This window comes from Globicephala melas, chromosome 6 (genome assembly GCF_963455315.2).
Source record: "Globicephala melas chromosome 6, mGloMel1.2, whole genome shotgun sequence".
Classification (NCBI taxonomy): Eukaryota; Metazoa; Chordata; class Mammalia; order Artiodactyla; family Delphinidae; genus Globicephala; species Globicephala melas.
The window spans coordinates 57337108-57363939 of record NC_083319.1 but is presented as its reverse complement, the minus strand read 5'-3'; the positions used below and the strand labels follow the sequence as shown (position 1 = coordinate 57363939).

Below are 26832 nucleotides of genomic sequence, written 5' to 3'. Positions count from 1 at the left end.
GAACACCAACAACTCTGACTCCAGAGGCCATGACCCGGTTCACATCTCAAAATGTATTCACATGTGTCATCTAATGAGGTAATGCTAGTGACTTCACTGTAAATGGCAAAGCGCCACATAATGCAATGTGTTATTAGTGTAATTTTTTTAAGCTGCTAAAGTGTTTTCTGCTGAGTACATATACTATTCTTAGCAAGAGCCCATCAACTCAAGAAACTAAGGAAAAAGCACGAATGAATATGTAACTTGAGACCTAAAACAATGGAAAAGTATGGAAAATGACTTTAAAATAGATGTGACAGTTGGTGATGTCATTTTCTACATTTGCACATTCGCATGCATCCACACAGAGTTCCAACCCACAAACATCAAGCATCTCTCAAGACACCAATGGAAGTTGCCAGAATCATCAAAAAGCCGAGAGATCTGGTGTGTATGCGTCATGGCTCCCCAAGCCCATACCGACGACTTGGCAGGCTGCTCACAGGACGTGATTAGAGACATGGGACAAGCATGTTAGTCTGCAAATACTCTGTGGCCAAGCTTCCCAGGGATAACAAGGGGCAGCACGTTAGCAAAGCTGAGGGTCGATAGGATGCTTTAGAGTCCTCACTGGCAGCCAAAAACAACGATGGTGAACAAGAAAGCTAACCAAGGCATAGCAACTACCTCTGTACTGTCTTAATGATTCTAAGCCTTTGAAACAGAGGAAAGACTCCATTCACCAAGGACAGGTAAACTGAATTACAATTAAATTCACATGTTAGTTAGTTGCAAACGCTCTTTTCCCAGAAATAGGTTCAGTCCTGAGTGAAATGGAAAAGGCAGAAAACGCTGCCCTCTGAACTTCTCTTCTGCATTTCCGCTTTTCTGAGCTTGTCCGCACTGCTCCCAGGGCCTCTATGCTGCCCCTAACTTATCCCATCTCAGACAGCAAGTCCCCAAACATTTGTGATCACCCTCTCCCTCCCTTTACTGTGTTGCTGCTCTTTGTTTTCTCTAGAAGGGATTAAATAAACCCCTAAGGCCAGAGTGTACAGGTGTCTGGATTAAACACTGCAGGATCTCAGGAGATGCTTTCACATCAGTCTCTTCCCAGAAATGCTCTCCCCCTCATCCCAGAGATGTGCAGGACACAACCTGTACAAGCATACTCAGCAGCCCTGTAGACAAACCCCAAACCAGAACAGGCATAAAGAGTTTTATCCATTCATCTGTTCATTCACTCATTCAACTCAATAAATATTTATTGCATCTAGCATGTGCCAGACACTGATGGGTCTTGGGCAAATACTAGTAAATAATAATGTATAATACCTGCCCTCAAGAAACTCACAGTCTAGACACATCATCAATGAGTAACATTACAGAGTAGAACATGCTAGCCCTGGGAGGTGTGCAGGAAGGGATTCATATGCAGTCTTGGCATCGGTAAAGGGAGAGCAGGACTTACCACATTTGGGTTGACTTTATGTCGAAAGCACGTGATGTTCACCACATACGGCCAATCGTCAGGCTCCATCAGCACCCCAGCAGCATGAGCACACGTGACGTGGAATGAGGCTGGGCATCGGCCATAGGAACACTGGATGCAGGCTCCAGAGACCTTCTTAACCCGGTGCCTGCAGAACATGCATTTCTGGAGGGTTAAAACAAAGAAGAGCATCAATTCAAACTCGGTTAACTCAGCCAATTTCCACACTTCACAGCATAATAGCTATTAGAGAGTAAAAAAACTGATTACATCAACAAGGCCTGACCTCCAGGGCCCCTAATGGTGAGAGTGACTGTGACAACATAAGCTGCGTACCTTCAAGGAAACACACAGCTACAGCCGCATACTACCAGACACATGCTGAAATACTCCTTGTGGTAAGGAAAGCCAAGCCCTTTTGCACATGCTTCTCCAGGCACAGAGCTGAGGAAGAGCCCCCCGGGTGCTCCTGTAAATCACCCATGAATGCTGAAGCTTCTTCTCTTTTACCTTCTGCATGCTAGGCCTTTCTGTACATCAAGAGATAGACTATGGGTTTGACAGACAGGCACATACTCTCCTAAGTTAGACGAGGTCTTCAGAAATACCCAAAGAGGGGCTTCCCTGGTGGCGCAGTGGTTGAGAGTCCGCCTGCCGATGCAGGGGACACGGGTTCATTCCCTGGTCCGGGAGGATCCCACGTGCTGTGGAGCGGCTGGGACCGTGAGCCATGGCCGCTGAGCCTGCACGTCTGGAGCCTGTACTCTGCAACCCGTGAGGCCACAACAGTGAGAGGCTCGTGTACCGCAAAAAAAAGAAAAAAAAAAAAACCCAAAGAGCACACAGCTGGGCTCACGTTTCCATTTACAAAGAAACGTAAAGTGTTAAATGGTCCAATGTGGAAACTGCAGGCTCAAGTGCTTAATAATCCAAATCTGAACCCTTCATGACTGAAACAAAAATATGCCTCCCAAAGTGAGGAAATGGAAAATCACCCCAAAGGGCATAATTTTGTTGAATATCTATAGCTGACTATGCCTGGGGAAGAAAGAATGGAAATAAAAACTGCAATAATAATTACCACAATATGAAAGTTAAATTGCATACAATTAGCCCTAAACATTATCAGTACATTTGTTATGAGAGATGGGAAAAAATCAAACAGCTTCACTAAATGCAAGATTTGTGAACTAATACTTGAAGGTTAGGAAAAAACAGTTGTAGAACAACACAGGGTCAGGTTCAGAAAGCAGAAGAAACAGAGTGATCAAAAAGCTCAACTTTTCATTCCTAAGGATAAAGTAAGTCTGCAATCTGATCAAATGATGATGCAAATATTCTTCTTTTATAGGTACATTTTCCTTCCTGGGACAAAAAAGGTACTTATACTCAATGCCTTTTGAGAACTGTAATGTTTTATCAACAGACCTGTAAGAATCAATGTGGACAAAACTTCTAACTCTTCTTTGCCCTCACATCTGATCAGCATCTTCAGTCTGCACCTTAATAGATTCTGCACCTTAATCTTACTCTGATCTCACCTACCCATCTATACCAACTTTCACCATCTCTGTCCATGTTGTCTTGCCCAGTGTAGTAGTGGCCTCCTAACCAGTCTCGCAGTCTTTTATTTCATGCCATTTTGATTCACCTTCCCATAGAACTGAAAAAAGACCCATTACAATACGAACAAAAGCATTATTTAACATTTTGATATCTCTTTGGCAATTCTTGGTATCAGTTTCAATACATTCCTGGTAATTCTTGGTTTACCAGTATCTTTTTGTCAATTCCAACCATTTGAAATATGATGACAGATATAATAGAAAGACCTCATATCAGGAACCCCAGGCATAATCAGATAATCTTTTAAGAGCCTAATCACACCACAAAGAGGTCAGTGTTTGAATAAGTTCAGATATTGACAGATGTATGAAAGGAGAAATTGTTTCCTATTTTACCAATTAAATAGGATTAAGAGTAAGAAAGAGTACTATGACTTAGCTAATTAATGAACTGGTAACTCCCAGCCTCTTCTACCATTAACTTCCTCAATAAACAGAAGTTCTCCAGAAAGAGGGAAGGAGACAGAGAGAATACATTTAAGCCTACTAATAACTCACTCCTTGGAATCTAGTAAGGGAAGTGCCTCCTTTCCCAGGAAGACCAGAGGTAGCCATTTCTAAGGATAAAACCAGTATCCTTAGAAAGTCAACCTGCAGACTATTGTAATGCAATGCTTTGGAAGATGTTTATTCACAGGGTTGAGAAGTTTGGCTTAAACATCTAATAGGTTCTTGCAGAGATGGAGAACTCCACAAAACTTAGTAGGGGAGCCATTCCGTATGCTGTATTACAGTCTACATAGTACTTCCAAACCCCAGTTTCACTTGCTTGCTACTAAACCAATAGTCCTCTACCCTGGCTAAAGCAACTATGGCAATTTAACACCTATACTGCTGGGCTGCGGAATTTAATTCAATAGGGCAAAGATTAGGACATATAAGCCACTTCCTAGAATGTTACAATAGAATTAAGTACTATGAAAAAAGTAGAAACAAAATGCTATACGAAACTAGAATGACCAGTGCAATCAGGTATGCTTGGGGGTAACATAGGGAAGAAGGCTTTAAAGAAATGTAATGAACTGACTGGATCAAGATGGTGGCCTCAGCCCCTGCTACAAATCCACCAGCCCCAAACCCTAAATAAATAGAGATAGGAAAAATAATGAAACCATAACAGCACTGACTAACAAAAAAGAGAGCACTTAATTTCAGGGAGGAGAGCCCCAGCAACAAACTATTAGTAGGTTTCTCTGAGGAGGCAGTTCTGGCAAGGCTAATGTCAAGAGTGGAAGCAAATAATTAAAAGACAAGGGACCCACTGTCAGGCCAGCCCCATGGCCCACCTGCCCCCACTCTTCATCAGCAGGTGAAGTAATCTGATCCGATCTGAATCCGAGTCCTGTGACCTGACCTATCATTTGCCAATAGGACAAGTGAATTCTCGTTTGGGCTAAGGAAAAAAATAGTGCACCCAAGATAAAATACAATCATATACTTTAAAAATCACAAACACTTGAAGGAAAACAATGCCATGAACAAGAGATACTATAATTAATAAATAGAAGAATAGCTGGCCTAAGGAATCAGGTAAGGGGAAACAGAAGACGAGTTTAAAAGAGATGCAGCACGTGTTATGATAGAGATTCCCAAACAGATCCCATCAATTGAAAAACACAAACAGTAACAACCACCAGTTCTAAAATTAAAAATATTATTGCAAAGAAAAAAAAATTAAGATGTGCTGAATTCTGAAAAGGATCCCACTGAAGATCAAATTAGCAACTGGAAGATGGAGCCCAGAGATTGTACAGAACACAGAAGAAAAGATCAAAAAAGAAGGAAAATGGAACACAAATGCTAAGCAGTATTGAAAAGAGATCCAGATGTTCTATTATCTCTCTAAAAGGCATTCTAGGGCTTCCCTGGTGGCGCAGTGATTGAGAGTCCGCCTGCCGATGCAGGGGACATGGGTTCGTGCCCTGGTCTGGGAAGATCCCACATGCCACGTAGCGGCTGGGCCCGTGAGCCATGGCCGCTGAGCCTGCGCATCTGGAGCCTGTGCTCCTAAATGGGAGAGGCAACGGCAGTGAGAGGCCCGTGTACTGAAAAAAAAAAAAAAAAAAAAGGCATTCTAGATGAATAGAAAAAGAGAAAATAACAGAAATTTTCCAGACCTGAAAAAGGCCCAACAAGTAGGGTTAATTTTTTTTTTTAATCACCTAAACACATCTTAGATACATGTTATATTTCCAAATAAAAAGAGAAAATCCCAAAATCTTCCAAAGAATAAAAGAGAAAAATCAGATTACTGTCAGATCTCTAATCTGCAATAGTGGGTGCTAAAAGACAATGAAACAGTCTTCCAATTTATAGAGGAAAATTAAATTTGGTCTATATCCAGCCTAATTTTCATTCAAATGTGAGAGCAAACATAGAGATTATTTTTTCTTTTTCACATTCAAGGATCAGAAGTATGCAATGAAGAAGTAAAGAATAACCAAAATGCTAAATATGTGGATAAATCTAAATGAATATGGACTGTATGAACAATAACAGTAATGTCTTCCGGGTTTGAAAACAGAGAGAGAATTTGAATAGATGACAATTGTAGCATATAAGGAAGAAGTAGTAAAAGTGAAGTTTTAAATGTTCTAAATGTTCTTGAATTGTCTGGGAAAAGGGTAAAAGTACCAATTCACTAATAGTGTGAAAACAAATAGAATAAGGAAAAATAATAAATTCAAACAAAGACATGAAAGGAAAGAAGCAGAAACACAGAACAGGTGGCAGCAAAGGAAAAAGCACGTTATAAATTGGTAGAACTAAACCCAAACATATCAGTAAGTTAACTGTAAACAGACTAAATTTTATCTTATAGACCAAGGGTAGCAGAAGTTTTCTTAAAATGCCAGATAAATATTTTAGGCTTGTGAGCCATACAGTGCCAGTTGCAAGTACTCAACTCTACATTGTGTAGTTGAATTGAACAATGTGGGGCTTAGGGGCACCAACCCCAACCCCTGCGCAGTCAAAAATCATGTAACTTTTGACTCCCCCAAACTTAATTACTAAGAGCCTACTGCTGACCAGAAGCCTTACCCATAACATAAACAGTCGATGAACACGTATTTTGTATGTCATATGTATTATACACGCTATTCTTACAATAAAGTAAACTAGAGAAAAGAAAATGTTATTTAAAAAATCAAAGAAGATAAAATACATCTACAGTACTGTACTATATTTATCCATGCCTAAGTTTATGTCATCTGTTTACAAGATGAATTGTCTGTCAGTACCTACATCAATATTGTCTTATATGATATGAAAAACGGTAGATGTTAAACATATTGCTAACAGTAGGCATCAAAAATGAAAAGATAATGTTAAAAAATTCATATTTATTTACAGGTATAATGATTCATGCATTAATAATGAAGAAGCAGTAATATGACTGCTCTCTGGTAGCCTAATGTAATGGGTGGCACCGTGTGTGGTCTGTGTTTGTGTGTGTAACTTTTGATAAATTTTAACTTTTTATAATAGATCTGTGTATATTTTATGGTAGAAAATGATAAAATAGACTAGTATCTACATATAGTTTATGCATTCATGACATACCTAACATTTTCTTAATTTTTTCCATATTTCTAAACTACATGGTTCATCTGCAAGTTTTTCAAATTGCCACGAATCTCCAAAAAATTTTCCAACATATTTATTGAAAAAAAAAATCCACAGATAAACGGACCCACGTTTCTCAAGGGTCAACTGTAGTGTAAAAGCTGCTACAGATAATTCACAGATGATGGGCGTGGCTGTGTTCCAATAAAACTTTATTTACAACAACAAGCACGTGCCCTAGTGTGCTGACCCCAGCTATAGGCCATGGGCACGTACTTGAAGATAGTGAGCTGTGAAATGATGGAATCAGTATTTAAGTAAGATCACTCTAACAGCAAGGTGGATAAAGAGCAGACTGGTGGGAAATGAAACTGTTAGGAAGCCACAGGAATACTGACGCAAAGGATGATGACGACCTGGACTAGGGAAGTGGCTATTAGGAGGAAGGTAAATGTTAAGTGTTTTTCACTCCTGTTATTCTTTGTTGACAGAAATTCTATATCTTCCTTTAAATAGAGCTACTCACTCAAGGCCAGGGCTGGACAGTCTGTGTGCTGTCGGAAAGAACCTCTTTAGTAGCTGCTTTAGTTTTGAAATAGATGAGGGTTGAGGTGACCAATTTCTCGAGGGATGAGGACTGAAAGGAATGTGTGAACAGTAAGACTGTTGGGCACTTAAAAGCACAGAAAGTTCAGAAAGACAGGGCCATTCTTCCTGCAGTTCCTGTTTGAGATGCCAGTGACCCACTGGGAAAGGGATAAGGAACCAATTTCTGGAAGACGATAAATAAAGGAGGTTTGAGAAGTCAAATGAGGCAGCCTAGAGAGCCATCACTTGGGGTACTTCAGAACAAAGTTGAGGAGGGCTGATGTCCAGGGAGACCAACACAGCAGAGCAGGAAAATGCTGACACAGATGACACTGGAGAGTGACTTTAAGGTGTCATTCACCTTTATGGTTTTCTAGTAAGGATGCCTGGGACATAACAGCTGCTCAATGTTTGTTGAACTAAACTGAATCCAGGCAAGTATATTTTGGTCAAGCTATAGACCTGCTCGCCTGTTTCCTCAACAGTGAAAAAAGACTCCACACGTAACTATGCCACCAGAGATGTTAGAGGGCTTCAGAATCACTGGGAGGCCTGCTTCAAGCACAGGTTGCAGGCGCCACCCCCAGAATTTCAGTGTGTCTGGGCTGGGGCTGTTGAATTTGCATTTCTGACAAGTTGTCAGTAATACTGATGCTGTTGATCCAGGGATCACACTTTGAGAACCACTGGGCTGGTGGGTTAAAGTGTTAAAGGGTGTGGATTATTCTGAGAGGCTCTAGTATCAGGCAATTCAGGAAGTACAATGTTTTTTCATCTATTCTTCTGTGTCAAGGGCTGAGAGAATCCTCAGGCAAGTATGATTTATAGATCACTGTACTTTCTTGGGGGACTGGATTTCCATACTTAGTCCAATGGCATAGGCCATTAAAGCTCCTAATGGGTTGAGGATTTAATGAAGTATCTGGCAATGAGGCTTTGTGTACCATTAGATTCCTTGAGCACACAGCCTGGCAAAGGGCATCAAGAAATGATGAGCTGTGAAGGAGTTACAGGTTCAAAGCACATCCCCTTCCCTTCTTTTTCTTTTAATATGATTTGTGGTATGATTTTATTGTTGTTTTGCCAATTTTATGATTCTTTTTTCTTCCATAAATAAGCTGATAATTTCAAAACAGGCACAAATACTTTTATTTTAATTAGTATTTCCTTATCAGACAAGTAACAAGCTGATATTACCTAATTCCTTTTTCCTTTTGCTCTCCAAAGATGTTTTTTCCAGGTACTCCATGGCAAGCTGACGTTTCCAGCTCCAACAGGGAATACTGTTGGACTCAATGGATGTCACTATTGTTGCAGGCAAGTCAGAGGACTGAGGTTGAAACTTTGATTTTGCTCTACATCCTTAAATATAGGTTTTAAAAGAGAAACCTTTTTTTTTAATTCTACCTGTAAAATTTATGTTCTGCTCATAAATATTCATTAACTCAGTCACTCACGTGCCAATAATGGCCAACACTGGGGGAACGCTGTATGAGGCAGTCTAAGATCTACAGCAAGGAGCTTACAGTCCAGGGGAGGAAACAGACATGTAAACAACTTAGGCAGAAGGAAAAGCAGAACACGAGAGCTGTCATGTGAGAGCAAGATTCAGAAGGAGCAGAGAGAGGAGTAGATTGATACCGAGAGAAATCAGTTTACCCAGAGAGCTAAAGAGCGGCTGGGGAGGAAGGGAGAAGGGAAGGTTGAAAACCGAGGTGTCCACGGTGAACTCACACTGCAGGGTATGGGCTGCTATAGTAAGGGGCAGCAATTAATATGCAGTCTCACACCACTCGGGCCAGACAGAATTGTTCTGATCTCAGTGGTCTAAGCATATTACAAATGGCAGATGTCATGAAATGATACAGCAAAACTCAATTCTGAATACTTGTGCATCAGCTCGTAACATGGTGAGCACTCTGTCGCTCCACACCCCCATCAAGAAAAGTTATTTCTACCCTTCAAGTTCAGAGCATTAAAATAAATGGCTCACGGTGTCAAGTGTGTGGAATTAAATCATTATTTATGATATGTATCAGAAGCCATTTATCTCATTGCTTTTTGTTTAGTGAGATTCACCCCACAAAAGGTGAGAAGCTAAGAAAAAGTCAAGCAGCAGGCTAAAGAGGAAAGGGCAGAGGAATGAGCTCAGCCAGGCCAAGAGACAGAGACAGAAAAACGGGCAGAGGTGGTGGTGATCAGCCAGAAGGCTGCACTTATTCAAAACAAGCAAGGGAGGCTTTGTTGGCCCTGAGAAATATTAAACAAGAATCACAGAAGGATTCTAGAACTGGAAAGGCCATGGCAGTTCATACACAAACTGACAAATTAACAAATGACTCTTGAAAAGCATTATGTCAACAGCCCAGTCACACTTTTTTTTTTTTTAAATTTTGGATCAGCAGAAACACCACCAGGAAGATCACCAAATAGGAATCCTCTGGAAGCACCTTTTAATACCAGTACTAGAACACTGACTGCACACAGTAGGTGCTCAATAAATATCCATTGACCACATGAAGGATCGTTTCCTTATTATATATAACGCGTCAATTCATTCTTTCAGCTATCTCAATATTTATTAAATATCTTCTATATGAAAGGCATTTTGAAAAATGCAAAAGGAGACACAAAAAGATGCCATCCATTTATTCAAGAAGCTTAATTTGGCAAACAAAAAGAGCTGTGACAAAAGTGTTGCCACGGTCATCACGATAAGCAAGATGAAGGGCTACAGATTTGGAAGGAGATGGGGATGGACCAGCAGAACAAAGGTGAAGTTGGCATGTGCACCTGAGCAGTTACCCATCTGTGCCCCTGCTCTTCACCACTCTTCAAGTGAGAAAGAGGGGCAACAAAGAAGGAACTTCATGACAGCCACCCGAGGGACACCAACACAGGACGAGGAAGGAGGTGCGATTCTGCTTGGACGGCTCAGGCCAGGTGGCAGGATTGCTCAGGCAGGTGACCCGTGCACCGCTCTGAACTGAGGGCCATGAGTCACCAAGTCCAGGCACTTCTGGGTCAGTTCCACAGACTGGCTCCCGGGAACTCATAATAAAGTAAAAAGGGGGCTTCTCCAAAGTCAGAAGTTCCCTGTAATTAACTTCTTGGTGTTCAGAGGCTACGTGCAATGCTTCTACACCAGGTCCTATGCTGCCTTGCAGGGTGCTGGGGACGTGCTGCCTGATGGCCGAGCCTGCAGTGGCGGCGGGGACACGGGGTCCCCCGCGTGGCTCAGGGAAGCTGTCTAGCAGGTTTTAGAGAACTGGGGAAGCCAGCAAGAGTGGGCTGCCTTTGAGTTCACCTTGAAGGACTAGCAGGTTTCAGCCAGTCCACATGCAGAGGCATGAGGAGGGAGGGAGGGAGGACATTCTAGATGGATGTAACAAAGCTAAGAGGTTTCTGAGTGGCTTCAGCAACCAAGCAAGTCTCCAGGGCAGCCCAGAAAAATCTCAACAACCTTGGGCTAAGAATGCCTGTTGCCCAGGCATGTCTCTTTGCTCATCCATCTTTTGCTCTTTGAGGGTTTGGACAAATTCTACTCGTCTTGTTATCGAAGGCACCTGGCATGTGTGCAAACTAAATACCTGGGGAGTGCCCTGACCAAACACCACACTCCCCTGTCTTCCCTACGTGGATAGTATTTCACAGTTATTAGAAGCATGGACTGGGAAGTCAGGCAGACCTGGTTTTGAATCCAGCTCAGCACAGGCACAAAGGATAGTCACAGAAACAGCCAAAATAACATGGCCTGAATAAACAGAAATGGTGAGAAGTCATGGGGGCAGCAAGCTAGCCCCTGAACGTCTCCTGCCCTTCTTCCTGACACCCCCTCAGCAGAAAACAGAGCTTCTCCTCTGCAATTACTACCTGGGCTATGCAGAAAAGCCAGACATATAAGCAGCATTTGCAATTAAATTAAATATTAAAGGCAACATCACAATCTCATGTTCAAAGAGGCACTTCACTGATGGTATAAAGCAGCATTTGCTGAATCACGAAATAGGCAATGTTATCTATGCTGAGAAAAATCAATCACTTATCATTTCTACTTCTCTAACAGCCCGTTTGGGTTCTATACTTCATTGCAAGTTTATTTCAGATTTAAAGGGCAAAGGGGGCATACAACTATAGCATACAGAGAGCTTTAGAACAAACCTTATTCCGAGTACTTATTAAGTGTCACTAAACATCTTTCAGCTGATGGGTGGGGAAAGCAAGCCTCCTAAACCACAAAATAAACATTTTGTAAGTACTTTTTATTTGCACTTTTATTTCTTTTTATGTTAATATTAAAGAGCACCTGTTTCCTAGAGGAAATTTCATTTTTTGAAATTATTGTTTACAAGAAATCAAACAGAAATTCTTACTCTCCTTGAATAAAGCATTTAATTGAACCCAGAATTACTGAATTATATACTTACTTAAAAAAAAAAAAAAGGCACTCTGTCCTTTCTGATACAACGAGGTCCAGCACACTGACATGTGCTCTCTAACCTACAAAAATTGACACAAATTTGTGAGGTTACTTATAACTTAGAAGAATTTTTATAGATCGCTCTGAATTAATGCTGGAAATGATAGCATTTTAATCATTTAATTCTCTGTTAAATCTAAAAAGAAACACAATTTTCCTGTTTGTCACAGTTTAGGGAGGCTGGCTTACAAGCTTCCTGCTGTTCCAAGGACAGGCAAAAAAAAAAAATCTTTATTTATTATGAATATCTGATACGACTTGCTATTGGCATTATCAGATCAAGGACTAGGACACATTTTCTATTTATTTCTGGCCTCAAGCCTAAAGGCCTTAAGATATCTGACAAAAAAACAATAAATCAAAGACAAAGACTAATTATCCTTAGCAATATTTGTTTTGAGACAGTGCAAACATCCAACACTATAAAGGTTGCCGGGTTATTTTGTTCAAGGTTTTTTTTAGAGAGGAGTGTATGTTTCTGAAATGCCTGTTTTCTGTATATTTACTGAAATTGCGTTCACTGGTCGGGTCTGAGAGGAAACAGTAAAGGCATCTCTAATCTGCAGAGAAGGAACTGGCTCCCACAAGCCAAGTTTCAACCGCCTCTCTTATCTGACTTCCCATAGGCACTTTTTAACAGTTTAAATGAACATTTATGTACACTTCTGCTACATATATTTATCTTGGTGAATGGTACTTATATGAATGTTTGGAAAAAGGAAAAATAAAGAGATCTCATGATTTTTTTTTGATCACTACACAAACCGAGATGTTGGGGTGTACTTCCTGCTCTAAACACCAGAAGCTGCCCCAAGGCCCCTGAATACATCTGACTCTTGTGAGAAACTGTCACCCATGAATGGTTCTCTCTGTGGCCTGCTGCAACCTCTTTGCCTCTTGTCTTTCAATTATACCAGCAGCAGACCACATTGCGAAAATTTATGCTTAAGTTTAAATACCCCAGCACCATATCTCCAAATAAAACTGAGGAAGCAGTGATGAAAAGCTATTAGCTCAACATTAGCAGACGTGTCACAGGTGGCCTTTCAGAGGAAGACCCTCTCCCTCTCCGTTGGGGAAAACTGTGACCCTGAGAAGAGCCAGGTCAGGGTAAAGCCCCCTGTGTGAACACTGTCCAGTCCACAGCCCATCCCTCCTCCTGCTTCTGGAGGAACAATCACCTAACAGTGAGTTTGGGGATTTGTCTTCTAGATTAGACGAATGTGGGGTTTCAATCTCAAGTGGCCCTTAGGGTCACCGAGAAGTTCTTTTATCTTTCCCAGCGGAGGGAATGGACAAAAGGCGATAAGACAGGCTCTGGTCAAAGGATTAGGATTGAACCCTAACCCTGCCCCCACTGTGGCCTTGCATTGATTTACTAACCAGGATACTGCTTCTGGATTATTTAGGTGGACTTCCTCTGAGGACGAGTAAATGGCCAATATTTTTTTCAATGATCTATTTGTGGGTAATCTTTCCAAGCTTAGCTGCTTCACTGGTCAAGTAAAGATGACAACAGCAACTACTCCTCATGAAGCTGTTCTCAGGGTTCAAAGAAATAACATCTATAAAAGGTTTCTCAGACCCTAGGACATAGTCAGAGCTAAGCAAGGCTGCCCCATCTGTTCCCAAACCTTACCACTCTTGAACCCAAGCCCAAATCCGCACATTCTAAAGACAACTGAGCCTATTCCTTCACCCAGATAATAGGGACCATGAGGCATGAAGGTCCTCAACCGCCCTGACCTCCCCTTCATCTTCAAAGCCACAGTTTCAAAACACTGATGCTCGTAATCATTCAGACACCAGGCAACTATAGATTTCTGCATCTTGTTATTTAATGCATTGATAAAAAAGAAAAAAAACATGTTACCATGTCACAAACTAATTTTTAAAACAATTTAGTAACTGTACTTCAATATTATTGTCTCCTCTGTAATCCTATGTATTTTATTTTTAATATTTTAAAATACTTTTCTGAAGAACTATCCATAGCCTTTACCAAAAACTGCCAAAAGAGTCCATGAAACAAGTTAAGAATCCCTGACACAGAACAATTAAAAATGTCTAAAATCACCATGAATGAACACAGTGATAACAATCACCACATAAGAACAAATATTTCAGTGAATAAGCAAAAATGGAAAACATCGCTCCCACGGGGACCAAGCCTGAGGGGCAGGGGCGGGAGATTCGAAACTAGGGTGGCGTGAAAGACATGTGGATGAAAGGCTCTTGGTGCTGTAGCCAGGAGTCAGTACTGTACCTCTGAGGTGGGAGACCCAGCTTCAGGACACTGGTCCACAAGAGACCTCCCAGCTCCACATAATATCAAATGGCAAAAATCTCCCAGAGATCTCTATCTCAATACCAGCACCCAGCTTCACTCAACAACCAACAAGCTACAGTGATGGACATCCTATGCCAAACAATGAGAAAGACAGGAACACAACCCCACCCATTAGCAGAGAGGCTGCCTAAAATCATAATAAGGCCACAGACACCCCAAAACACACCACCAGACGTGGACCTGCCCACCAAAAAGACAAGATCCAGCCTCATCCATCAGAACACATGCACTAGTCCCCTCCACCAGGAAACCTACACAACCCACTGAACCAACCTTAGCCACTGGGGACAGACACCAAAAACAACGGGAACCACAAACCTGCAGCCTGCAAAAAGGAGACCCCAAACACAGTAAGATAAGCAAAATGAGAAGACAGAAAAAAAACACACAGCAGATGAAGGAGCAAGATAAAAACCCACCAGACCTAACAAATGAAGAGGAAATAGGCAGTCTACCTGAAAAGGACTTCAGAATAATGATAGTAAAGATGATCCAAAATCTTGGAAATAGAATAGACAAAATGCAAGAAACACTTAACAAGGACCTAGAAGAACTAAAGATGAAACAAGCAACAATGAACAACACAATAAATGAAATTAAAAATACTCTAGATGGGATCAATAGCAGAATAACTGAGGCAGAAGAACGGATAAGTGACCTGGAAGATAAAATAGTGGAAATAACTACTGCAGAGCACAATAAAGAAAAAAGAATGAAAAGAACTGAGGACAGTCTCAGAGACCTCTGGGATAACATTAAATGCACGAATATTCGAATTATAGGGGTTCCAGAAGAAGAAGAGAAAAAGAAAGGGACTGAGAAAATATTTGAAGAGATTATAGTTGAAAACTTCCTGAATATGGGCAAGGAAATAGTTAATCAAGTCCGGGAAGCACAGAGAGTCCCATACAGGATAAACCCAAGGAGAAATACGCCAAGACACATATTAATCAAACTGTCAAAAAACTAAATACAAAGAAAATATATTAAAAGCAGCAAGGGAAAAACAACAAATAACACAAAAGGGAATTCCCATAAGGTTAACAGCTGATCTTTCAGCAGAAACTATACAAGCCAGAAGGGACTGGCAGGACATATTTAAAGTGATGAAAGAGAAAAAGCTACAACCAAGATTACTCTACCCAGCAAGGATCTCATTCAGATTTGATGGAGAAATTAAAAACTTTACAGACAAGCAAAAGCTGAGAGAGTTCAGCACCACCAAACCAGCTTTACAACAAATGCTAAAGGAACTTCTCTAGGCAAGAAACACAAGAAAAGGAAAAGACCTACAACAACAAACCCAAAACAATTAAGAAAATGGGAATAGGAACATACATATCGATAATTACCTTAAATATAAATGGACTAATTGCTCCCACCAAAAGACACAGACTGGCTGAATGGGTACAAAAACAAGACCCATATATATGCTGTCTACAAGAGATCCACTTCAGATCTAGAGACACATACAGACTGAAAGTAAGGGGATGGAAAAAGATATTCCATGCAAATGGAAACCAAAAGAAAGCTGGAATAGCAATTCTCATATCAGACAAAATAGACTTTAAAATAAAGACTATTAGAAGAGACAAAGAAGGACACTATATAATGATCAAGGGATCGATCCAAGAAGAAGATATAACAATTGTAAATATTTACGCACCCAACATAGGAGCACCTCAGTACATAAGACAAATACTAACAGGCATAAAAGGGGAAATCGACAGTAACACATTCATAACACCCCACTTTCACCAATGGACAGATCATCCAAAAGGAAAATAAATAAGGAAACACAAGCTTTAAATGATACATTAAATATGATGGACTTAATTGATATTTATAGGACATTCCATCCAAAAACAACAGGATACACATTGTTCTCAAGTGCTCATGGAACATTCTCCAGGATAGATCATATCTTGGGTCACAAATCAAGCCTTGGTAAATTTAAGAAAATTGAAATTGTATCAAGTATCTTTTCCGACCACAACGCTATGAGACTAGATATCAATTACAGGAAAAGAACTGTAAAAAATACAAACACATGGAGGCTAAACAATACACTACTTAATAACAAAGTGATCTCTGAAGAAATCAAAAAGGAAATCAAAAAATACCTAGAAACAAATGACAATGGAGACACAACGACCCAAAACCTATGGGATGCAGCAAAAGCAGTTCTAAGAGGGAAGTTTATAGCAATACAATCCTACCTTAAGAAACAGGAAACATCTCGAATAAACAACCTAAACCTGCACCTAAAGCAATTAGAGAAAGAAAAACAAAAAAACCCCAAGGTTAGCAGAGGAAAGAAATCATAAAAATCAGATCAGAAATAAATGAAAAAGAAATGAAGGAAACGATAGAAAAGATCAATAAAACTAAAAGCTGGTTCTTTGAGAAGATAAACAAAATTGATAAACCATTAGCCAGACTCATCAAGAAAAAAAGAGAGAAGACTCAAATCAATAGAATTAGAAATGAAAAAGGAGAAGTAACAACTGACACTGCAGAAATACAAACAATCATGAGAGATTACTACAAGCAACTCTATGCCAATAAAATGGACAACCTGGAAGAAATGGACAAATTCTTAGAAATGCACAACCTGCCAAGACTGAATCAGGAAGAAATAGAAAATATGAACAGACCAATCACAAGCACTGAGATTGAAACTGTGCTTAAAAATCTTCCAACGAACAAAAGCCCAGGACCAGATGGCTTCACGGGTGAATTCTATCAAACATTTAGAGAAGAGCTATCACCTATCCTTCTCAAACTCTTCCAAAATATAGCAAAGGGAGGAACACTCCCAAACTCATTCTACGAGGCCACCATCACCCTGATACCAAAACCAGACAAGGATGTCACAAAGAAAGAAAACTACAGGCCAACATCACTGATGAACATAGATGCAAAAATCCTCAACAAAATACTAGCAAACAGAATCCAACAGCACATTAAACGGATCGTACACCATGATCAAGTGGGGCTTATTCCAGGAATGCAAGGATTCTTCAATATACGCAAGTCAATCAACGTGATACACCATATTAACAAATTGAATGAGAAAAACCATATGATCGTCTCAATAGATGCAGAGAAAGCTTTTGACAAAATTCAACACCAATTTATGATAAAAACCCTGCAGAAAGTAGGCATAGAGGGAACTTTCCTCACTATAATAAAGGCCATATATGACAAACCCACAGCCAACATCGTCCTCAATGGTGAAAAACTGAATGCATTTCCACTAAGATCAGGAACAAGACAAGGTTGCCCACTCTCACCACTCTTATTCAACATAGTTTTGGAAGTTTTAGCCACAGCAATCAGAGAAGAAAAGGAAATAAAAGGATTCCAAATTGGAAAAGAAGAAGTAAAGCTGTCACTGTTTGCAGATGACACGATACTATACATAGAGAATCCTAAAGATGTTACCAGAAAACTACTAGAGCTAATCAATGAATTTGGTAAAGTAGCAGGATACAAAATTAATGCACAGAAATCTATGGCATTCCTATACACTAATGATAAAACATCTGAAAGTGAAATCAAGAAAACACTCCCATTTACCATTGCAACAAAAAGAATAAAATATCTAGGAATAAACCTACCTAAGGAGACAAAAGACCTGGATGCAGAAAATTATAAGACACTGATGAAAGAAATTAAAGATGATACAAATAGATGGAGAGATATACCATGTTCTTGAATTGGAAGAATCAACATTGTGAAAATGACTCTACTACCCAAAGCAATCTACAGATTCAATGCAACCCCTATCAAACTACCACTGGCATTTTTCACAGAACTAGAACAAAAAGTCTCACAATTTGGATGGAAACACAAAAGACCCCGAACAGCCAAAGCAATCTTGAGAACGAAAAATGGAGCTGGAGGAATCAGGCTCTCTGACTTCAGACTATACTACAAAGCTATAGTAATCAAGACAGTATGGTACTGGCACAAAAATAGAAAGATAGATCAATGGAACAGGATAGAAAGCCCAGAGATAAACCCACACACATATGGTCACCTTATCTTTGATAAAGGAGGCAGGAATGTACAGTGGAGAAAGGACAGCCTCTTCAATAAGTGGTGCTGGGAAAACTGGACAGGTACATGTAGAAGTATGAGATTAGATCACTCCCTAACACCATACACAAAGATAAGCTCAAAATGGATTAAAGACCTAAATGTAAGGCCAGAAACTATCAAACTCTTAGAGGAAAACATAGGCAGAACACTCTATGACATAAATCACAGCAAGATTCTTTTTGACCCATCTCCTAGAGAAATGGAAATAAAAACAAAAATAAACAAATGGGACCTAATGAAACTTCAAAGCTTTTGCACAGCAAAGGAAACCATAAACAAGACCAAAAGACAACCCTCAGAATGGGAGAAAATATCTGCAAATGAAGCAACTGACAAAGGATTAATCTCCAAAATTTACAAGCAGCTCATGCAGCTCAATAACAAAAAAACAAACAACCCAATCCAAAAATGTGCAGAAGACCTAAATAGACATTTCTCCAAAGAAGATATACAGAGTGCCAACAAACACATGAAAGAATGCTCAACATCATTAATCATTAGAGAAATGCAAATCAAAACTACAATGAGATATCATCTCACACCAGTCAGAATGGCCATCATCAAAAAATCTAGAAACAATAAATACTGGAGAGGGTGTGGAGAAAAGGGAACCCTCTTGCACTGCTGGTGGGAATGTAAATTGGTACAGCCACTATGGAGAAGAGTATGGAGGTTCCTTAAAAAACTAAAAATAGAACTACCATATGACCCAGCAATCCCACTACTGGGCATATACCCTGAGAAAACCATAATTCAAAAAGAGTCATGTACCAAAATGTTCATTGCAGCTCTATTTACCTTAGCCTGGACATGGAAGCAACCTAAGTGTCCATCATCGGATGAATGGATAAAGAAGATGCGGCACACTGGGCTTCCCTGGTGGCGCAGTGGTTGAGAGTCCGCCTGCCAATGCAGGGGACACGGGTTCGTGCCCCGGTCCGGGAAGCTCCCACATGCCGCAGAGCGGCTGGGCCCGTGAGCCATGGCTGCTAAACCTGCGCGTCCAGAGCCTGTGCTCCGCAACGGGAGAGGCCACAACAGTGAGAGGCCAGCGTACCGCAAAAAAAAAAAAAGACGATGTGGCACATATATACAATGGAATATTACTCAGCCATAAAAGGAAACAAAATTGAGCTATTTGTAATGAGGTGGATGGACCTAGAGTTTGTCATACAGAGTGAAGTAAGTCAGAAAGAGAAGGAGAAATACCGTATGCTAACACATATATATGGAATTTAAGAAAAAAAATGTCATGAAGAACCTAGGGGTATGACAGGAATAAAGACACAGACCTACTAGAGAACAGACTTGAGGATATGAGGAGGGGGACGGGTAAGCTGTGACAAAGTGAGAGAGTGGCATGGACATATATACACTACCAAATGTAAAATAGATAGCTAGTGGGAAGCAGCAGCATAGCACAGGGAGATCAACTCGGTACTTTGTGGCCACCTAGAGGGGTGGGATAGGGAGGGTGGGAGGGAGGGAGACACAAGAGGGAAGAGATATGGGAACATATGTATTTGTATAACTGATTCACTTTGTTATAAAGCAGAAACTAACACACCATTGTAAAGCAGTTATACTCCAATAAAGATGTAAAAAAAAAATGGAAAACATCATGATTAGATTACTGGAACCCTAGGTTTCTCTTTTTTAAGGTTGTTGTTTTACTGTTTTTACAATAATAATCAAAAAAGGTTAGAGTATAAAAACCATGGTATCTTTAGAGCTTTTTTTTTTTTCTTTCTTAACATTTCAAAATCAGAACTGGCAGATTTGCTTCCACAACGAACCAAAGACACTGTGCACTACCCTCAGTTTCCCTGTTTTTGCAACTAGCCATGAACAGGTCATAAAAAGGTTTATAACGGCAACAGAGGAGTCAAGTAATTCTAACCATGCAGATTTTCTTCATGAAAATAACAATACCTTATCCACATTACCTACAATGTGTTTCTGTCATGAAAAATTGGCTAAACAACGTCAAACAGGTATTAGACTGGCCCAGCAACTGACTCTTCAGCAAAAGGGTGAGAACACTAACTTCTCTGAAAACTTCATGTAGATTAAAAGTAAACATTTTTCAGATGTGGGCCACATCTTGCTTATTCTTGCCATGGCTTTTATGGTGAATTTTTCATTCTCCCTCTATTTCTCAATGGAATTTTCTCAATATTTAAAAATTCCATTTCTGTGAGATCTGTTCAAACATAACAGTGAATTACCAAAGCAGATGTGTGAAAGAACTCTAAGAGACATTTACTGCTTCTATTATGGCTCACTGGCGATCGTAAAACTAAAGTGTGGTCGTCTTCTATCATTCACATTACTTTTTTAAAAGATGAGGATAATCCGGTTCATCCTGAAGTTCACACCCCTATTCCCCTTATGTGTATGCCTGTGTGTGATGAGACAGCCCCTCAGCTGATCCATGGAACAGGGGTCCATCAAGCTTCAGGGAGTAAAAGACAAGCTGCTTTTGTCTAAGTATGTATACATATAAATTTCAGTGCTACAGTTTTGAGGCCAACGTGGTACTTTTCAATGGTAAACGATAAAGAAAAAACAGTATTCTTTGGAATCCCCTTCAAATGACTGTGGTCAAATGAATGCAAAATGAGGAAACAGAAGAGTTCAAGACCTCTAGGTTTTTTTGTACTAAAGGTTAAGATTTGGGGCTCATAATGCTTGCCGGTATCTGAGCAAATTTCAGGCTAACTCACACCCATCCGGCTCCCTGACAGAGGAGAAGCACTGAGGGAGACTGCAGTTTGAGCTCCAGGTCCCCCACTAGGGAGCAGGGTACTTGGGTGAGTTCCCATGTGCACCTGAGCCTCAGTTTCTACAGCTGCGCTTCATAGGATCACCGTGGGAATTAAGGGGGTAATGGATACAGAAGTGCTCTCTAAACACAAAAGACTTTGCAAACATGGCCATTGTTACTGTACCCTTTAAAAGATGAGGAAAAAAAGGAAAAAGAAACAGTAGAATGTGATAATGTATCTGTTCCTTTCCGGTTCCCACAGCAAAAGGCACACGAGCTTGAACGTAGGATACAAATGAGGCAGAAAATCAGATTGCACCAGTTATAAGGGGATTATTCCACTGAGGAACAAAAAGGGTGTGATTTTTCAATAAATCTTCACAGAACAGCGTAGCCCCATTTGCTGAGCCTGTGGCTGAGCCCCGTGGCAGGACAAGCATCAACAACTCTTCTCAAACTAGTCTGTACCAAGTTCCCCTGTTCAGCCTCCCTCAGCAACACGTGATCTTTCGTCCCCCTGCTGATGTCTTCCCAGCTGTGAGCCAGTGTACTCATTCTTCAATCTTGGCTTCCCATTTCAATGGCAAGTGTGATGACCACAGCTTAATTCTTTATCACCAGTGTGTTTTTTTCAGATTTACTTTTAAGAAGTGGGGTGGGGGGGAGAATCTTCTTACTAGATTCAGGGTTTTCATTTTTTGAGTATTTTCATTTTTTCTGCAATAGCCGTGTTTAGTTAACTATTTTTTAAAGCAGGGTCACTGAAATCATACATTTATCCAGTATTCATCAAAATGTAAGAAACTAAACACCTGGATTCACAGATCCTTCTTAAAGTATAGGGAGCATGTATTTCTGCTTTCTTCCAGAGGGAAAACTCTTTTTTTTTTTTAATGATGTTAAGCTTCTTAGGGAAAAAAAAACCAAACTCAACAACATCTATGTTACTGGGGTGGAAAATTTATTCTATTCTATTACTAGACTTGTGTGAAGTTTGGCAAAATGTCACACGGGGTTTCCCTATTAAGTGAATTCTGACCTCCACTTTGGACTTATATAGTGTTAAAACCATTCCTATGAAAGTGACAAACTGCATGTTTCCATTGAAAACCACCCAGTAGCCCCCAGGGAAGAAAGAATAACCTGTTCAGGTTCCCTTGAAATATTCATGAACTCAGCAGAGGATCAGATTAAAAACAGAGCCCCCAAGCAGAGGAGGTTTTGGTTTTTTCCCCAAGTTTTAAGCTTTATGATGGTCTTTTCACAACTTGGCCCACCTGCTCATAAAAATGCTCCTATGCCCCGCCAGGATTATAGTTTATCTTGCAAACTTTTACGTAATGGACAAAAACAAGATGTACAGTTAATTCTTCCCCTTGCAAGTGAAGTGTAGTTATCCGCAGACATATATGAGAAATCATGACAGTGGGTTAATATTGTGGTGTGTGCCTATTTTTTGAAAGTGACAGCTGGGCACACTGGAGATATAACATAGGAAACATAAACCCTTACCACATGAGTCAAAGAAAAATATACTTAGGAACTATCTGTCGGGGGAAAGGGGACACACCACACATCTTAAAGTCAAGTGAAAATGGTGTTATTGTTTTGACTGGTCCACTGTACTGAACCTCCTGTGGCAAGGTTGAATAGAACATCATAAAAAAGCCCTTTCCAAAGCCATCCTCCATTTGACCACACCAGACATTAACACAAGGGAAGCTTAACCCTTCTGAAAACATTTTAAACCCGATCAAATTAAAAGCAGCACCAGAGAGATTATTTTTTCCTAGCAAGAACCCACAAGCAATTTACTTGACTAGAGGAAAAATGCAAAGAAATCCTTTATCACAAAATAGCTTCTTGAATCTTTCTACCAATAAACCTTCCATCCATCCATCCAAGAATGCCTATCCTCCCTGCTGATAACAAGCTGTGGAGATAAATATTTTATTTTTTTCTATAAAACCCCAAATGATGTTTTCAAATAAAATGAAACTACTACATGCCACTGTCAAAAATGGTCCTAGAAGAGGTAAATGTCATTTTAACGGCTGTGTGTTAAAATATTTAGTAGAAAGAATCTACTTGTCAAGTTCCTACAGAAAACTCCAAAGAGACTATAAGCACATCTATCAAATTTTCATCTACCTTGGGGCTGACCTACTGGGGAAACCATAGAAAGCCTGGCCTTGTGCTATGAGGGAGCTGGAGGTTTAGAGTTCTGGACAATAATGAGGTCACAATCAAGTACAAAGATGGGGCCTGATAGAGTTTCTGCAGTGATTCCCCAGTGAAGGCGTACTGGCAATAGGCAGCTGCATTCTGCTTTAAGCCACAATTTGAGCTAAGGAAATGAACCCATGTGATGGACCATCAAACTCCCTTGTGAGAATTCTGACCTCTCACTCCAAACCTAGCAAAGAAACACCCATCAAATATTAGCAAAAGAAAGACCAAGCCAGCAAAACGTGGGAAGGATTTTTTTTTTAAGCCTCATTTAAATAGCTTCCATACCCTACCCTTTGGGAATTATATTAGGTAACTTTTTTAAACAAGGAAAACTTGGTTTTAAGGAGCTTATGGGAACATTTAACTTGGAATGGAAAGGTTATTTGCTCAGTGTTAGGCTAAAAGCCAAAATCCACTTTTAGCCAGAGATGATTTTAATATTATACCTCACAAGAGTATTGTGTCATGTGAGCAGGCGGCAGAGATAAGCAATGTAGCAAAGTTATGACTTCCCCCAAAGACTCATTAAAATGTATTATTAAGTATAAAAAAATTCGGAAAATCCAAGAGGAACCCGTCTGTACTATCTCAGAAACAGTAAAAATTCTTTCCAACTTATCACTTCTTTCACTCTGCCTCCTCTACATATACCACTCAGTAAATACTGGGAAGAACTCGATCCTGATGAAAAAGAGGATGAAGATGAAAAAGAGGATAAAAAATGCCCTAAAGAGCCACTATGATTCCCTGCATATGATTTTTCCTTTAAATGTGCTACAGAGGAATATATGATGAATTCCGGTGACTATGAAAAATAATAAACCTGTGAAGAGGCCATGATATTTTTTAAATTATTCAACCCACAAAACACTTTAAAGTATGTTAAATTAGAAACATTATTTTGAAGAAAAATAGTAACTTTTTCCCACTTTAATTTTTATAATCTGAAATTTTAATAACTCCAATATTTTTCTTTTTCTTCCTGTTTTGGTTGTTAACTCATGTCAAACTGTTTTCCCTTGGGCTTCCCTGGTGGCGCAGTGGTTGAGAGTCCGCCTGCCGATGCAGGGGACACGAGTTCATGCCCCGGTCTGGGAAGATCCCACATGCCGCGGAGCGGCTGGGCCCGTGAGCCATGGCCACTGAACCTGCACGTCCGGAGCCTGTGCTCCGCAACGGAAGAGGCCACAACAGTGGGAGGCCCACATACCGCAAAAAACAAACAAACAAAAAAAACAAGTGTCATCTTAAACTGCAAGGATGTCCATTAAACATCACAATTAAACATGCCAAAGGAGAAGCCATGTTGTCAAAATGCCCACTTAACCCACCCAAACATCTCAAACCCACCCTTTGCTGACCTTCTATAACCCCATTTTTTAAAGTTTTTTTTTTTTAATTAATTAATTAATTAATTTATGGCTGTGTTTGGTCTTCGTTTCTGTGCTAGGGCTTTCTCTAGTGTGGCAAGCGGGGGCCACTCTTCATCGCGGTGCGCGGGCCTCTCTTGTTGTGGAGCACAGGCTCTGGATGCGCAGGCCCAGTGGCCATGGCTCACGGGCCCAGTTTCTCTGTGGCATGTGGGATCTTCCCAGACCAGGGCTCGAACCCGTGTCCCCTGCATTGGCAGGCAGATTCTCAACCACTGCACCACCAGGGAAGCCCTAAGGTTTTTTTTTCTTTTTTTAAACAAGAGAAAGTAGACAGATACATGTTGGTAAATGCTAACTGTCCATATTCACATAGAGACACAGTGTAATCTCTGAGCCCAATATACAGAGAAAGGAGGAAAAAAGCTAGAATTCTATGCACTACTACACAGGGGCCTAGTACCCTCCAGCTTCCAGCAGAGGTAAGGGAGCAGAAGGTTTTTCTTTTTTCCCCCAGAGTATGGTGGTGTTGATTCCATAAAGTTTTTGTTGAGACAGGAAGGGATAAAAATGAATTTGGAACAGAAAGTGGTAGAGATTCTTTTCCCACTGAATTCTGCTCAAGGTATTTCCCCCCAAAATAAGTTGTGAGCCACGGTATAAAGGAGAAAAGAGACCTCAGAAACAGGGCAACTGAGCACAAGAGGAGAAGGAGGAAAAAAAGAAAAAAAAGACTGCAACTTGCTCCCGGGGACTGGAGAAAATTAAAACAGGAAGGTTGGAATCCATCAGTGTTCCATTAGTCATCTTCTCCTCATCTTCCTCTCCTCCCTCCCCCTCATCATCATCTGCGTCTTCTTCACCTTCATCCTCACCCCCTTCTTCATCAATATCTTCCAATCCTTCTTCCTCTTCATCATCATCATCATCATCTTCTCCTTCCCCTTCCTCATCATCCATGTCCGGGACCAAGTAGTACTGTAATGGATTTGGCCAAATATCATCTTTGATGACCTCTCCTAACTCATCTGCACCTGCATCAGAATGATCGGTAAACCAGGTGAAGAAGCTTTCTGGGTCCTCATGCTGTCTCTTCCTGCTGGCTTTATTCTGCGTTTGACTTGAACGTTTTGTCAAATCCTTTCCGGATTTCCATTTGATTTCAGTGGACTTTGAAGATGGATCACCACTCTCATTCAGATGAAATTCTTTGGAGAGAACTTTATTTTCGAAGTAAGGGTTTTCATCAAAATAATAATCTATCCTGTAACCTGACTTAATATCTTCAAATTCTGTCACTTCGACTCTTGTCAAATAATGCAGCGCCTCTTTGTCCTCCTCCCCAAGCAGTGCAGACACTTGTGGATGGTTAGCAAACGTTGCTCCCCCAAAATTTGGGATTTGGGCGATCAATTCCGACCTCTTTTAAAAAATTGGTTGGCGGAGTTTGTTATATTTCTGTTCTACTTTCAGAACCTCCTCACTGGCTTGTTCGTTAAGTCTGTCTATTTCATTTTGTACTTCATCAATATGTTCAACTGCTTCCTGCTGTTCTTTCTGGAGGGGAGGCGGGGGCAGCGGGCACGCTGGCGGCTCTGCTCCCTCACTCAGGCTCCGCGCTCCAGCTCACGGCTGATCTCCCCAGCCACTTCCTCCTCCCACCTCCTCCTCACGGCGAGGGCGGGCCGCCGACAAAGATTTTTCTAAAGTAGCTTGTATAAATACAGATAATGTCACACACTGCTAGTGATATAGTTCCAGTGTCATTTTAATTATATTTTTCCTTAAAAAATAATTCACATTAATAAGCGGATAGGATTGGAGGAGCTCTGTTGCAGCAATGTTTCTCAGTTCTTTTGAACTTTCTCAACTACCATCCATCGCTATCTATCAGCGGACTTCCTTTGGGTAGTCCTTCAGTTTTGCCAAAAGGAATGAAAAGGAGCCACCTGAGTTGCAAATAAGTACCTGCTACCCAGTCATTACATTCATTCCCTTTTTCAACTTCACTAAGACCAGCGTTTTGCATCATTCCTCTGTTTTACGTGCCAGAGGTCTTCCGACACAAGCAGGGCACCACAGTAAGATCAGAGACAGACACGAGCCAAGTGGGAGATGGGCTGTGAGGGGGAGGAGGACAGGAGACTCTGTAGACCTGTAGACAGCCGGTGTGTTCTTGAGCAGATCGACTTCAGGGAAAAGTGTGGATTATCCTTGTACATGCTCTTAGGAAGGATATGCGGGAACGTGGGCATCAGTTCAAAAGTGCCTG

The 26832-nt window shown here is 40.6% G+C and overlaps 2 protein-coding genes across 5 annotated transcripts in view; both read right to left on the bottom strand.

The window, feature by feature from the left end:
• The window catches only part of KDM4C (lysine demethylase 4C), a 409962-nt gene that overhangs the window by 86009 nt on the left and 297121 nt on the right, over nt 1–26832 (bottom strand). For all 4 annotated transcript variants that reach the window (XM_030877155.3, XM_030877156.3, XM_060300914.2 and 1 more), the window contains one exon: nt 1454–1639. In XM_030877155.3, coding sequence (XP_030733015.1) covers nt 1454–1639 — 186 coding nt within the window. The remainder of the gene's footprint in view (nt 1–1453; nt 1640–26832) is intronic.
• LOC132597455 (protein SET-like) lies at nt 24862–26589 on the bottom strand. Its single transcript, XM_060300433.1, is given in 2 exon segments — nt 24862–26155; nt 26529–26589. Coding segments are annotated over 2 exon segments (978 nt in total). The 3' UTR covers nt 24862–25238.